The 15,385-nt window shown below is 41.1% G+C and overlaps 1 protein-coding gene across 13 annotated transcripts in view; it reads right to left on the reverse strand.

Annotated features, from left to right (window-relative positions):
• VTCN1 (V-set domain containing T cell activation inhibitor 1) overlaps nucleotides 1-15,385 on the reverse strand; it is a 97,661-nt gene continuing 82,276 nt past the window's right edge. For 12 of the 13 annotated variants that reach the window (XM_072644486.1, XM_072644493.1, XM_072644491.1 and 9 more), the window contains 4 exons: nucleotides 12,039-12,386; nucleotides 8,740-9,018; nucleotides 6,989-7,158; nucleotides 1-3,502 (listed from right to left, as the gene is read on the reverse strand). In XM_072644486.1, the coding sequence (XP_072500587.1) occupies nucleotides 7,034-7,158; nucleotides 8,740-9,018; nucleotides 12,039-12,386 (752 nt within the window). In that variant the 3' untranslated portion in view covers nucleotides 1-3,502; nucleotides 6,989-7,033. Of the gene's footprint in view, nucleotides 3,503-5,043; nucleotides 5,297-6,988; nucleotides 7,159-8,739; nucleotides 9,019-12,038; nucleotides 12,387-15,385 lie in introns of all 13 variants that reach the window. The other variant, XR_011974823.1, reaches the window with a different exon arrangement.

Here is a 15,385-nt window from a genome sequence, read left to right on the forward strand (position 1 = left end):
TAAGTCTTTAGCAAGTATTTATTGAGTACCTACAATGCGCTTGGCAGTGTACAGAATTAGAAGTGAAAGACCTAGTACCTGCTCTCAGAGAGCTTACATTCTAAGCTGGGAAGATAAAACATACACACATGAAACATATCATGCAATGTAAGATATTATACAGTCTAGTTTTAAATTGTTTGGTATAAACAACTTTAATAGGAATTCAAGGGGAGACTTGATGAGGGCTGTACCAGTTGGAGGAAACTTCATGAAAAAGGAGGCACTTCAAAACCTAGATATAAGATGGTAGGGACACCTTTGAGCCCATCTGGTCTGATCCCTTTATTTTATGAAGGAGGAAATTAAGACTCAACAAAGAAATGACTTGCCCATGGTCACAGAGGAGGTGAATGCAGAGCCAGGCCTCTGACTCCAGCTCGCACTTTTCTGACTATGCCAGAAGACTGGGTGGAACCTTAAGAAGAGAGGGACTTCAGGCAGAGGATGAGGAAGCAAGGCAACATTTAGAAGGGATGGAGAGGCTGTGCTCCTTTCTCTGGGATTCCCTTAGGATTTTCTAGTCACTGCTCCATTAGAGGATTCTAGCCCTGTATATGAAAAATACAAACCAAGACCAATTCCAAAGAGGAAGCAAACTGCCACTGGAGAGGAGGTAGTAAAGTCAATCTTGTTGGGTGGTGATTGAATGCCTGTCAGGCTGTAAGCAGCCGGAGGGAGTTTGAGAATTGCAAAGCCCTTAAGTATTCCAGAAGCACACCACACATTTCAAAATACAGTCACCCCTTCAGACAAAAAAGGCCCCACCCTCTGCAGGCACAATGCACAGACCTCCATGTGTTCTCAAAATAATCCCTCACGTAACCCAAGGGTAACTTGAGGCTCACACTTCACCTTGAGATTTGACTTGTTTGTTCCCTTGAACTTTTTAATGCTTGCAAAAGGAGTGTACACTTGGGCATCTGAGTTGGTCTTTTCCCAGGTTTGCCCAGTGACTATCATTTGCTTCACTCTTGCATTTGCTTCAGTTTATATGATTTATAGGTGTCGTCAGAAGAGTTGGGTGTGTGGTCAGTAACTAATTGTTGATGGGTATAATGTAGAATTTATTGGAGAAGGGAACCTGAATCTTTCCCAAGGCCTGACTGGCAAAGGATTTGTCTGGCATTTAAGCTGTGGAGTGCAGCAGTGGGAAGAATAGCAGAGTTCCTTAAGTGCCCCACCCCTAGACTGTTTTGCAGTTTGTAAGGACTCTACAAGTTTGTAGTCGTGGCTGTGCTGCTAATTAGCTTTGTAGTTTGGGACTAGTCATTAACTCTCTCTGGGCCCCACTTTTTAAATTTCTAGATAAGTTGAATTTGGGTCAGATGAGGTCAAGTGATTCTTTTTTTGGGTGGTGGAGAAGAGGGAATTCTTGTTGAAGATCAACTGGCCTATGAGGTCCCTTCCAAGTTCTGGACTTTGTCATCTATAAGATCTTATTTAATGCTAACATTATATGAATCTGACTCTTCACTAGTAAAAATTATAGAGCCAGTATGGCATATGTATAAAGGGCTGACTTTAGAACCAGGAAGGCCTGGGTACAAGGGCTCCTTCTGGCACTATCAGCAGTGTGACCCTAGACATTTAACCTCCCAGTACCTTGCTGATCTGTGTCCTGGAAAAGAATTTCAGTGATGAAAGTTTCCCCTATGGATGGTATCACAGGTCCAAAGTTCTTTCCCACCTCAAGGATCAGATTTGCTGGAACCTCATAGGTCAACTTTCCCCAGGGGGCCCACTCTCCTCTCCTTTGCCTCTCCAGTACTGCTTTCTAAACCAGTCATCCTCTGGAAGTGATATGGCTTCTCATAGTCACATGTCCTTAAGCACTCAAAGCCCCCTCACTTGTCAGACCTCCCTATTAATTCTTTCACCTGCCCAATCCTTTGGTTTCTCTGACCTGGTTAGCCAGAGAATGGATATAGGAAATGTAAATTGAACAACTCACAGAAATCTGGAAGTTAAGTTTCCTCCAGTAGAATTGACATAGAGTCTTGAACCATGACCTCTAGAGTAGAAGTGATGACTGTTAGTATACAGTAAACACAGTAAAGAAGGAAGGGAACCAGAGAGAAATATTCCTTTGGTCTCATTTCTTCACCCCTAGGTCCAGGCCTTGAGGGCGCACTGCCTGATCCCTCTGTCAGGACAGCATATTTGTGTTGCCTTTCATTACATTTTGTGCCAAGTTTGAGTCTGAAGATGAAACTGAGAAGTGAAGGCAGAGACTGTCAGCGGTAGCTCCTTCATGGGGCAGAGTCTTGGTTTGTAATAAAAGTCAGGGAAGATGTTGGGAATTTCAGCAGCCAGAGTGGGTATTGTCTGTGTCTAGATACTGGTAGCTTGGCAATAGCAGTGGTATGATCACCAGACATGGAGATTTGGACAGGCTGCTCATGCTGTCCCTGTATCCAGCAAGCCTGAGGATTGCACATCCCTCAGCAGTGGAAGAACTGTGCTGCTTTTCCTCTTCTTTCCTGGAATTGTTCTTCTCTGGATACTGCTGAGAAGCTGCTCACAGAGCAAAAAAGGCCACAGTCCTAAGGGTCTCCTCACATCAAACACAGCATCTTCCCTGGACTAGTAAGGGATGAATGTCTTTGTAGCAGAAAAGTCGAGTCTCAAGAAGCAGCAGAACAGAACAAGAGGCAGCCTGGGGTCCTGAAAAGAGAGGTAGACCTCTCTTTTATGTCAGATCGAGACCTGGGCTTCAGTGCCATCCTTGTGTGACCTCAGTCAAGTGACTCTGCTTCTGGGGCTTTGTTTCCTTGTCTGTCAAGTGAGGGACTTGGACTGGGTGATTTCTAAGATCTCTCCCAGCTCTAAATCCTGGGGGCCTAACAACTACTGGGCAGGGGGAGGCACTTAAATAGTTTTGTGAACTTACCTAATGAAAATATCTTACGTTTCATTGGTGCTCAACAAGTAGGAAGAGGACAACACAGCACTTTGGAAAGGTGATCCATTGACCCACTACTGAAATGCAATAACTTTGGGGCTGGGGCCATACTCTGCTGCAGGCAGTTCAAGAGGCCCAAATACACTTTATAATGGATGTTTGAAGTGAAATTTAGAGCAACTTTAGAGTCGCCCTACTTGCCAGTGGTCATCCAGGAATTGTGAGGGGAGAGGTCTATCCCTGACATGGGAGGTGGGGAAGATGTGGGTAGGATGTCCATTGTGTCCAGATACATTTATAGCAAAGCACTGAAATGGTTCTCTATTTCAGATGAATCATTTTCCCAGTTATGAACTCACTTCTAGGAAGATGGGTTAATTGTCTATATGCTGGTATGTTTTATGAGTTGTTTTTTATTTCTTTTTTGCTTCTTGATCTTATTCATTCAGTTCAGATTTCCTGAAGTGAAGGCATTTACCCTCTAGAAAAAGAAGCAGCATGTCAAAAAAAAAAATCTCGTCTTCAAGGTGTGAAACAATCCAGGAGGTTTTGGGGACTCTGAAAAGAAATAGCAATAAGCCATCATTCATCCATTTATTTGTTCAACAAGCATTTATGTGCATGGAGCTGTAATGTGTGCTTAGCAAGGAGAAACAAAAGCTAATTGTGTAGGTCTGCTCATTTCCTATTTTGTTTCTGTTTTGTTTACTCAAGATCAGAAGATAGAGAGCTATTCTGCCTTTGATGACTTGGGGGTACCTGGCCCAGAGGAAGTACATCCTAGAGTGTTAAAACAACTGATGTGATTGCTGAGCTACAGGCAGTGATCTTTGGAAAATCTTGGAGCAGGGGAGGGAGATGTGCTATACAGCACTGAAGAAGGACAAATCCCCAATTCCCAAAAAGCAAAGAAAATGAAGTTTATAAAAACTACAGGCCAGTGAGGATGACTTCTATTCCTGGCAAAGTTCTAGAGCATGCTATTAAAGGAATAATTATTGAACATCTAGAAAAGGAAGGAATGTTCACAGAGGCAGCATGGCTTCATTAAGAACATGTCAACAGGTCACAGACTTAGACCTAGGAAGGACCTCAGAGGCCTTTGAATCTTCCTCCCTCATTATACAAATGTGCTCATGCCAAACTAACCTCATTTCCTCTTTTTATAGAATTTCAACATTGGGAAACCAAGAGAAAACTGTTGGTAGATATGGTACACGTACTTTAGCAAAGCATTTGACAGAGTCTTTCACATCATTTTCATGGAAAAGATGGAGAGATGTGGACTACATGATAGTACTGTTAGATGGATGTAGAATTAGTGGAATGGCTGAATCCACAGTAATTATTAATGGTTCTGTTGAAACTTACAAGGAGGTCTCCAGTAGAGTGCCCCAGGGATGTGTGCTCGGCCCTGTGCGCTTTTAACATTTTAATTAATGACTTGGACTAAGGTACATGTATTATATGTATGTCAAATTTTCAAATGATGCAAAGCTGCTAGAAATGACTAACTAGGTGACTGAATAAGATTCAGAAAGATATTGATAGGCTGGAACACTGGGCCAAGTCCAATAGGACAAAATTTAATAAGAACAAATGTAATGTCTTACACTTAAATTCAACAAATCTACTTCATAAATACAAGATGAGGAAAGGGAGCCGTAGTTAAACAGCAATTTGATGAAGATACTGAGTTTCAGTGAGCCGCAAGTTCAGTTTGAGTCAGTAGTATGATCTAGCAGCTAAAAAAGCCAGAAGATCACAATGGTGTGATTTTAGACTCTGTTGAAAAAGGCCTGCCTTTCAGGAAAAAGGAGGTGGTATGTTGCTGTAGTCCCACCACATATGCAATATTTTGTTTACTTCTGAGCATTATATTTTAGAAAAGATAAACTGGAAAGCATTCAGGGAAAGGCAACCAGAATGGTGAATAAGCCTGAGTTCATGCCATGTGAAGACTGATGGAAGGACCTGGGGATTTTTATACTGGAGAAGAGAAAACTTAAGAGGGACGCACTAGCTGTCTTCAAATATTTGAAGGGTTGTCACATGGGAGAGGAATTAGATGTGTTCTATTTGGTCCTAGAGAGTAGTACCAGAAGTGATAGGTAGACGTTGCAAATGAGCAAATGTAGGCTTGATATCAGAAAAAGCTTCCCAACAATTAGAGCTGTGTGAGGGGGGGATGACTGAATGCCTTGGTAAGTAAGCATTGCATTCCCTTTCCCTGGGAGTCTCTGAGCAGAGGTTGAATGGCTGCTTGTCCAATAGGCTATAGAAGGATTGCTTATCAGGTAGGATTTGGATCAGATGGCCCCTGGAGTCCCTTCCATCAGAAACATTGGGGTTCTGTGAAAAGAAATACAAGATAGCATATCTGTCCTTGGAGCAACTTAAATCCTTTGTGAGGCATATTTCATGATTTGTGCAACTAGAGAATATTTGTAAAGAAACATAAACAAGCACAAGATACTGTGGCATAAATTCTATTTAATTTCCTTCAGTGTTTGAGTAGAAAGATGAGGCTCCCTTGGGAGGGCTCTTTGGAGGTCAATTTTGAGATGGATCTCAGAGGAAGCATGTGCTATTAGAGAGGAGGGGAGAGCAAATTAATTACATGTAGCAGGGACGGCAGGAGAAAAGGCAGTAAGGTGATTACAGAAAGTAGTAAGTTTAGTTTGGCTGGAGTGGAAGGCCACGTTGAGAAGTAATAAGAAATGATGACATGTCAGTGGAGGGTCTTACACACTGGGATGAGGAGCTTAGAACTGACAAAAGGGAAAAGGGAGCCATTCCTGTAGGTTTGGAGCAGCAAAATGAAATGATGAGGTGTAGGTTTGTGGAAGATTCTGATATGTTATAATCAGTTGGAATGGGGAAGAAAAGGGAGGAAAAGCAGGAGAAGTGTATTACTACCATAACTGATGGTATAACATCAATCATCACCGTACGCTAGTAAAGCTTGTAGCATTTGCTTATTTCTGAGAAAGAAATATCACATTGAAAATTCCACCCTGCTGACTCTAGCACACCCCTCCCTGGGTGTCACAGTGCTCAGTGACTATTTGTTGAACTGAAGAAGAATTAACATTTATTTGTCTTAAATTGTTTTGCTTTCATTGAAGTGTGTGATGCCCTCCCTTCAGTAAAAGATATTGAGATTTCTGTAAAAAGATCCAGTAAAATTGCCATTCAATTCAATATTGATTAATCATCTTCTATGTACAGGACATACAAAGATGAATAAAACATCATCCCTGACTCAAACGTTATACTTTACAGAGGGCTTTCTTCAAGACAACCGTGTGTAGTTGGTAGGGCAGGTATTATTATCTCCATTTTACAGATGAGGCACCTGAGGCTCAGGGAAGTTAGGGTCTCACAAATACAAAATAGACCATAATAAGTGTATGAGAAATATCAGAGCTGCATGAGGACTTAGGAAGTAATGATTATTTCTAACTATAACAGTCAGGCAAAGAATCATGTAAAAGTTAGCATTGATGTTGAATCTTGAAGGATGTGTAGGATTTCAAAAGGTAGAGATAGAGAAAAGGGCATTCTTGAAACAGGCCAAGGTTTGAGTAAAGGTACAGAGGCAAGGGTTAGATTTAACAGGAGTGGGGAACTTTTGGCCTGGAGGTCACATGTGACCCTCTAGGTCCTTTTGGGATCCTTTGACTGATACCTTTTTCATGTTATCACTTTGATTTCTGAATAGTTTGCAATTCAGAAAGCCATTCCTTCAGGAAAGATTGTAAAAGGAAAAAGAAAAAAAAATGGCCCAGAAAAACTAACCACCATGTCTGACAGTATATGCAACATTCTTCCACCACAGTCCTCCCACTTCTGTAAAAGAGGGTGGTGCATTTGGAGCATAGGGTTTTAGAAGGGAACACTATTATCCCATAGAGTATGTGAATAAATAGAGCCCGGATGAATGAACTTGGCTTAATTATGCTGTAAGACCAACAACTGTGAGCACTTTCTAGAAAGTACATCCAGAACTGGTCTCCCGTACCATTCACCTGGTCATCTTACCTGTTATGTCAATGACTATATATGTTTCTGTATGTCCCAGAGAACCTATAAAAGCATCAGGTGAGGGATGAGGGGCAGAAGTACCCAAGCAAGGGCACAGAGACATGATCCTAGCAGGGCAGCTTCCGAGTTCAAGAGCTGTAGGTGGCCCCTTTTTTTAATCTCAGAGTCTGCAGAGGGAGGAAAAAAACCATACCATTGAGAGCAAGCTGGATGCTTTTTTCTTCACATGGCTCATTAGCAAATAGCAAACATTGAAACAATAGAAGTTGTTTTTAACAAGAACCATTTTTCAGACCACTATTTAGCTTATAGTTGGCTTAAGAGCAGAGCTTTCTTCAAAGGAAGTTCCATTCCTGGACCCATTCCCATGATCACAATCAAATGAGAAACTTTGCCAATAGAATAATATTACACGTTGCCTAATAATAGAATAGACTTCCATAGTTCACTTTCTCAATAAACACATTCTTGGCAAATCCCAGCATGCATGCAGCTCTTTTCTTGCATAGTGTTTAGCTCCTTTATCATTAACCCTTACAACACTCTTGTAAAATGCTTGAGTAGAAAGTGTCATCCTTGTTTTATAAATGAGAAAGTAAATGGTTGAGTAGATTGGCTTACCAGTGGTCACCTATGTTAGCAATAGCAACAAACAAACTGTAACACATAGCTCCTACTGCCTCATTCAATCAGCCGATATTTATTGAGTGCCTACTATATGCATAGCAAAGAAGGGGTCTGTGCCAGTTAATGACTTCTTGCCATTCTGTTACAAACGCTTTCTTTGGGTCCTTGGGCCACAGATCCAATCCCGCTGTTGTAACTGATCCACTGTGAGCAGCCAAAGGATCAAGTCTCTGAATGAAGTGGAAGTCCAGCATCCATGGCTTATGCAGTTCTTCTTGCCTTTTCTATGCCAATGGACAATTCCTTGTGACTGATATATGTGGAAAAGTCATTCAGTGGGAACTGGACCCAGATTCATTCACCAATTCCTTTTTGAAAAAAGGAATCAAAGGCAACTAAACAGTGGCACTTAAACAAAGGCACTTAAAAGCAATGTTGGTTGATTGTGATATGACAGGCTAAGTAAATAACAGTTGAATTTTCTGAGTTAAATGTTCTTGGCTACTTTTTATCTTAGAGACCAATTTGATTCTACCACAGTTCTGACATTAAACCCAGGGTGTCTTAGTCATTCTAGAGAAGCATCTTGAAAGACTAGCCCAACCACAAGCTATATTCTGAACAAACCCAGGGAGAGCCCGGTGCTTCTGGAGACTGTTTAGGGCTGCATCTGTCCAACCCGGGAGGCCATTTAGGTTCTGAGCTTTCAAGCAGTGCTACTGAGCTCATTCAATGTGGCTATAAACTACTGGATCTATTCATTATCTTTTAGATACTAGAGGACAGACTAGACCTGAGACCCACATCAGAGGAAATTGCACTCCCACATTGAACTCTAAACCCATCAGCTCCCAGGCAGAGCATGAAATCAGCCTTTGTGAGCAGCTGCTTCAGGTGAATAGCTGTTTCTGTGATTCTCTTGGTGTGGCCTTACTTTGAATTGTTAGAAAACTGTTTTTGATGGCAAATACTGGTGATTGCAGAAGGTCATCCTTTAACACTGAGGTGATCCATAAATAACTGTTGAATTCAATCAAATTGAATTTCAATCTACCATCAGTTCTCTAAACCAGCCAGAGTTCCTTCAATTCCATGCAAAGAGCAGATAAAGGAGGACCCACCTGTCACTTTGATATCCCCTGTGGCTTTGGCAATGTCATTCTCAATCATGCAAGAATATGTGTTGTTGACAGTGACATTGTAGAGCACTGACACTACCTTCATGGTCACATTCTCAGAATTCATCTCAAAACTGGTGTTGGAAACTTCAGAAAAGTTGGCTCCCTGGTCAATCTGAGAGGCCCAGGCCACAGTGGGTTGTGGGAACCATCGGGGAGCCTCACAGCGCAGACTTTCTGAACTGGCATTGTAGTCTACATTCACATCTGGGATGCTGAAGGCTGAAAGGTAATCCACAGGGAGTACATAGGTCAGTACTAAAGGTGTAAGTCAGTGATTTCAGGGCAAAATTTCAAAAGTAAAGACATTGATTATCTTGCATCCATTTGGAGTTTATTTAGGGGAGTGACATGATCAGACCCATGCTTTAGGAAAATCACTTTTGCTTTGGGTGAAGAGGATGGATGGAAAAGTGAGGGACTTGAGGGAGGGAGAAGACATAGGGGGTTATTGCAAGGGTCTTGAGGACCCCATCAGCCAAAGTAACTATGACCCTTTCACTTATACCTAGCCCTGGGCATTAGGTTGCCCCAGGGTCCTGGATGTAGGTCTAGTTGTTCGTAGAAGCCTCCTAGAACTAGAACACAATTTAGTTATATTAAAAAAAAATTATTGTATCTGCTATGTGCAAGGTACTTTGCTAGAATCTGGAGATAGATGTTAATATAGCTATGACCCAGACCCTACTCTCAAGAAATTGTTCCATGGGAATGGACAAGTATACAACTGCCTTGTAAGAAAAGCAAATGAAAGTACTCAGAGGAATTTGAAAAGAGATACACACACACACACACACACACACACACACACACACAAAGAGCCAGGGAGAAAGAGACTGCTTTCACCTAAAGGGGTCAAAAAATACTTTATGGAGAAGATGCCATCTGAGTTGGGCCTTGAAGGACAGAAGAGGCCTTAGCAGGTAGAGCTGTCAAGCAGAGAGTCTACTCCAAGCAGAGATGATGATATGAAGCAGGGTACATAGATGGAAGATGGCAGGATGAAGGAGTACAGAGAGTAGTTCAGTTTGGCTGCATCAAAGAATACATGAAGAGGAGGCATACAAGCTAAGACTACATGAATTGGTTGAAACCAGATTGAAAAGCCTTGAATCCTGGGATTAGGAGATTATACTGTATTTGGTAGGCAATGGAGAAATGGAAGGTTTTTGATTAATAGTCATAGCAGTGCATTAGTAATATTACTTAGTGACATGGAGAATGGATTAGTGATAGACTGAAGACAAGAAGATTGGTTTGAAAACTGTTACAATGGTTTAGGAGAGAAAAGAGGAAGGTATGAATGAGAACGATGGCATTGGGAGTGGCCAGGGAAGGATAGCTACAGGCAGAACTGTGGAAACATCTGGCTTAAGGCCATAGGAAGCCCTCTGAGGTTTGCAATACATTCTCCACATAATAACTCTTTGGATAAGAGGAGTTTCAAGTGTTCTTAGCCCTATTTAATGGATGAGGAAGCTGAGATTTAGAAAAGTGAAGGGATTTGCCCAAAGTCAGACAACTCATAACTGTCAGAACCAGGATTAGAACCCAAGCCTTCCATTTCCAAGACAGTGCACTTCATTGCAATAGAGGACTTCCAAGCATTCTTGTTGAAAAGACCAGAGCTGAATAGAAAATTTGACTTTGAAATACAAGAATCAAGAGAAACATGAAAACATAAACAGGAAAAAAAAGCCATAAGGAACTTGTTAAAGTTGAACTGTTTACATTCCTACATGGAAAGATGATGTTTGTAACTCATGAGACCTTTTTTAGTATTAGGGTAATTAGAGGAAATATATATATGTAGGTGTATATGAGTATGCATATATATTATATACGTGTATGTATATATAGGTATGTATGGGTATGTAGGTATATATATTACATATGTATATGTAGGTATATGTATGTGTGTATGTATATGTATATATGTATCTACATATACATGTATGCATACATAGACAGAGGGCACAGGGTGAACTGAATATGAAGGGAAAATACCTAAAAAATAAAATTTACTGTTGAATGGAATGTACTAGGAGTAAGAGAAACAGAGGGGTAGAATATAGCAAATCATCTCATATAAAAGAGGCAAGAAAGAGCTTTTACAATGGAGAGGAAGGGGGGGAGATGGAAGAGAATAAGTGAGCCTCACTCTCATGGGATTTGGCTTAAGGAGGGAATAACATACACTCAGTTGGGTATGGAAATCTATTTTGCCCTGCAGGAAGGCTGGGGTGAAGGGGGATAGGAGAGGGAAGATAAAAGAAGGGATAGCAAATTGGGGAAAGGGCTAAGGGGGACAGGTCAAGGAAGAGAATGGAATAAATAGAGGGCAGGACAGGATAGACGGAAATGCAGTTAGTCTTTCACAACATAACTGTTATGGAAGTGTTTTGCATGGCTACACATGTATGACCTATATCTAATTGCTTGCTTTCTCATTGAGGGGTGGGTGAGAAGGGAGGAAGGGAGAGAGTAAGGAACTCAAAGATTTAAAAACGAGTGTTAAAAATTATTTTTTGCATGCAACTGGAAAATAAGATGTACAGGCAATGAGGTATAGAAATCTTTTTTGCCCTACAGAAAAATAGAGGGGAGGGGAATGGAAGAAGTGGGGGGATAGAAGGGAGGATAGACTGGAGAAAGGGGTGGATAGGGTGGGGGTGAGAGAAATGGGGAGAAAATTTGGAATTCAAATTCTTCTGGAAATCAATGTTAAAAACTGAAAAATAAGTAAATTATTTATATTTAAAAAAAAAAACAACAATGCTCTTCACACTGTACCATGGATACTGGCTTTGGGCCCTTGTCTTCCATTTACTCCAACTTAATAGACTTGAATAGACTTGGGACAGGGACTGGCCCGTCATGTTGTTGGTGTAGAGTACTCCCAGTTGAGGAAACTTCCTCTACCAATGCAGGAAGGCACCTGCAACCCAAGGGTCTTAGAAAGTTGCTCAAAGCCCTGGGAGGTTGTGACAGTCATTATGGGTCAGAGGTAGGGCGTGAACTTAGGTCTTCCCCTGGCTTCAAGGCCGGCTGACTGTCCATTACACCACACTGCCTCTCTTATAGACCAACAAAGCAGCATGAAGATACTTAATAAATGTTTGTTGAATTGAATTTTAAATACACATAATATGATTCTTTTTTGTTTTTAATGAACAATCCCTGTCATGTATCAACATGAGTTTGAAGGATACTTCCTTTCCCTTTTTCTAGATATAACTCACCTCCAGTTTTGTATTCCAATTTGGCATTTCCCTTGCCCTTTGAAGTAATGATGTAGCATTTGTAGGTGCCAGCGTCTGTTAACTGAACATTTTTCAATTTTAGAGAAGCATTGCCAACTATCACTTGATCTGCAAACACTGCTGTGCGGCCCTTAAACATGTCATCTTGTTCAGACAGGTCATCCTTGCCCTCCTTGAACTCATGGACCAAGCCCATGACACCTTCCTTTAGCCATTGTATCACAATGTCGCTGAGCTTGATGTCAGGTTCAAAAGTGCAGCTTAGGATCCCATCCTCACCAATGTTCCCAGCTGAGGTCAGAGTAGTGACGGTGATGGAGTGTCTCCCTGAAAGTCAAGAAGAGTTTAGGACAGGAAGGAGTGTTTGACACCTACCAACAGGTTGCGACTTTTAAGGGGAGTCCAAGAAGGGTCATCAGAAATGTAACTAACCTCCCACAAGGGACTGACAGAGAATAAAGGGCTGCGGACCCGAATAGACAGAATAGGAAGGAAATGCATCTGGAGCTATTCATCTCAATTCCAGAAGTAGACTCTGCATTTGATAGCCTAAGGCAAGTGTCAAACTGAGACAGCCTGACACAAGCAGCCCCTGGCAAAACTCCTGAGTGCCCAGACCTGGGAAACTGGGAAATGTTTAACAAAATAAATAAAAATAGGGCACAATGTAGACAATGTTAATTTGTAGTTTTCCAAGTCAGTATGCTGCCAGCAGGATCTGTTTCTGTTTGAGCTTGACACTCCTGATCTGGGGCACTTGGGAAATAATTGTATAGTTAAACAGAAGTGATACAAAAATGAAACCATAGAAAAGGTAAATATCAACAGTGGTTATTCCAGAGTGGGGTAAATGGCTGAGAGACTTCTGGCATTTAGACGGAATGACATGACGTTGTTACAAAAGACATTAAAAACAAAGTTTTTCTTTCCTTTTCGGTCATATTCTCCAATACCTTTTGAGATCGTGCCATCGTCGACATTCAGCTTCTGCTCAGCTTGGATATGACAGGCAGCACCAGGAGATTGTCAAGAGTAGTAAGAGCAGCCCCTTATGCTTCTATAGAACTTGACTGTTTGTCCTGAATGTCCTTTGGTAACAATGTCATGTCATCCTGGGTAGATCCCAGAGGTCTCTTGCCATTCACCCCGCTCTGGAGTAGCTATTGTTGATATTTATCTTTCACACGGTTTCTTTCTTCTTTTTTTTTTTTTTTTTGTCTGGTTAACTATAAAATTGTTTCCTAAGTTCCCTAGGCCAAGGGTGTCAAGCTCAAATAGCACAACCTCCTATTGTCCCCATTTTATTGATGAACTAATTGATGTTTCCTATAGCCACAGGATCATATATTTAGAGCTAGAAGGAATTTTAGAGGCCATTGAGTTGGACTACCCTCATTTTACCGGTATGGAGAGTTTAAGTGACTTATAGAAACTGAGGGAGTTTAAAGGACTTCCCCATCGGAGGAAAGACTTGGACTTGAACTTGAACATGAACATCTTCCTGGCTCCTACCCTAATCCCCTGTCCACTACAGGGTTCTTCTCACTTGAAGCACTTTGGTATTTTTGCTGTACCACAAATTTAAAAAGGAAAACCCCTGCCTATATCTTGGTCATAGTAAGCATTCAATAAATGATTGATTCATTCGTCAATCTTATCTGTCAGGTACATGAATGATAAAGATATTGACAATAAAAGTCAAGGATTGTCCTGAAGAACAGTATGAAATTCATAGGGTCATACATTTAGAATTGGAAAGGACCACCTTAGAGGCCATGTAGTCCAACCCTTTTATTTTACAGATGAGGAAACTAAGACTTGGAAAGGGTGAGTGACCTGCCCATGGTCACACAGGGAGGTCAGTGTCAGAGGGGGGATTTGAAGTTGTGTCTTTCTAACTTCCTCATTCAAGTTCAACACTTTCTCCACTATTCCTATCCTGCCTCTGTCAGTTCTGTGTGATGGATTTCAGATGGGGAAGCAGTTTGCAATAGACAGTGATAATAGTAATTCATGGATGATTGTCAGGACTACCAAGGACAAAAAGTGAAAATGGATGAGGGAGGAGAGGTGATGTGGTATAATGATGTGGTATAAAGGACTTTTGAGACAAAGTAGCCCCTGCTGCTTATTACCTATTTGACTCTGGGTGGGTCACTTCTCTGGACTTAATTTTCCTTGTGTTAAAAATAGAAATAGCACAAGATGATTTCTTTAATCCCTTTCAGTTCCAAATGTCATTGTGACTTCTCCCTCCCCCACTTCCAAGGTCAAGTGAGAGAAGAAGAACACTGATATTAGGGACCCATGAGAATTCTCTAGATGGTTTGAATTTGGGGAGTGTACCAGGGTAGTGGCAATGGGAGTGGAAGGAAAGGAACAGATACAAAAGAGGTTGTGAAGGTAGAATGAATGGATATTGTCAGTTGAGCAGATGTATAGGGTGAAAGAGAAGGAAGAATCAAAATAACTGCAAAGTTTCAAGCCTATATGACTAGGTGATGATTCTATCACCAGAAATGAGAAAATTTGGAGGAAGGATAGTTTTAGGTGGAAAGATGAGTTTAGCTTGGACCTTTTGAGTTTGAAGTTCCAGAAGTGTATCCAGATAGAAGAGAATACCAGGGAGTAGGAAACACCAAAGTTCAGGCAAGAGGTCAGGATTGATGATTACAAGTCATGGGAACATGTGAGAATAACCATAATCTTAAGCAATACTCATATTTAGGAGATGAAAAGAGGACTCAACCAATAAAGGTAGGAAAACTCAGAGAAAAGAAAGAAATTCAAACCCAAGGAGGAGAAAGTATTCAAGAGGAGGAGATGGTCAGTGGTATCAATTACTACAGAGAGGTAAAGGACAATGAGGGCAGACCAGCTAGTGAATGAATGACTGTTAAGAGAATACATTCAGTAGCATGCTAGGTTCAGAAACCAAATCAAAAGGGTTGAAAAGTCAATGGACTTTTCATAGTCAATGGACTATGGTGGGAAAGTGAAGGCATCAAGAGGAGATAACTTTTTCTAAGAGTATAGAAGTGAAAAATCAGTCAGATATATGATGATACCTTGAAGGTGGCAGATTTTCATGAAGGTCGTGTGTGTGTGTGTGTGTGTGTGTGTGTGTGTGTGTGTATGTGCTTAAAGAATAAGATAGATCTATCCATGAAGGACCCAATAGATAGTGAGAATGTTGTTGTTAATCCTTCATTTTTGAAGAGGATCAGTGATGTTACAATATGATAGGTGATGTCTTAACTTGCATGTAAATTGGATTCAAGTGAGGCAGTCATCTACCTCACTCTCTCTTCCAGAATCACTGAAGT

This window comes from Notamacropus eugenii, chromosome 2 (assembly GCF_028372415.1).
Source record: "Notamacropus eugenii isolate mMacEug1 chromosome 2, mMacEug1.pri_v2, whole genome shotgun sequence".
In the NCBI taxonomy this organism is placed as follows: Eukaryota; Metazoa; Chordata; class Mammalia; order Diprotodontia; family Macropodidae; genus Notamacropus; species Notamacropus eugenii.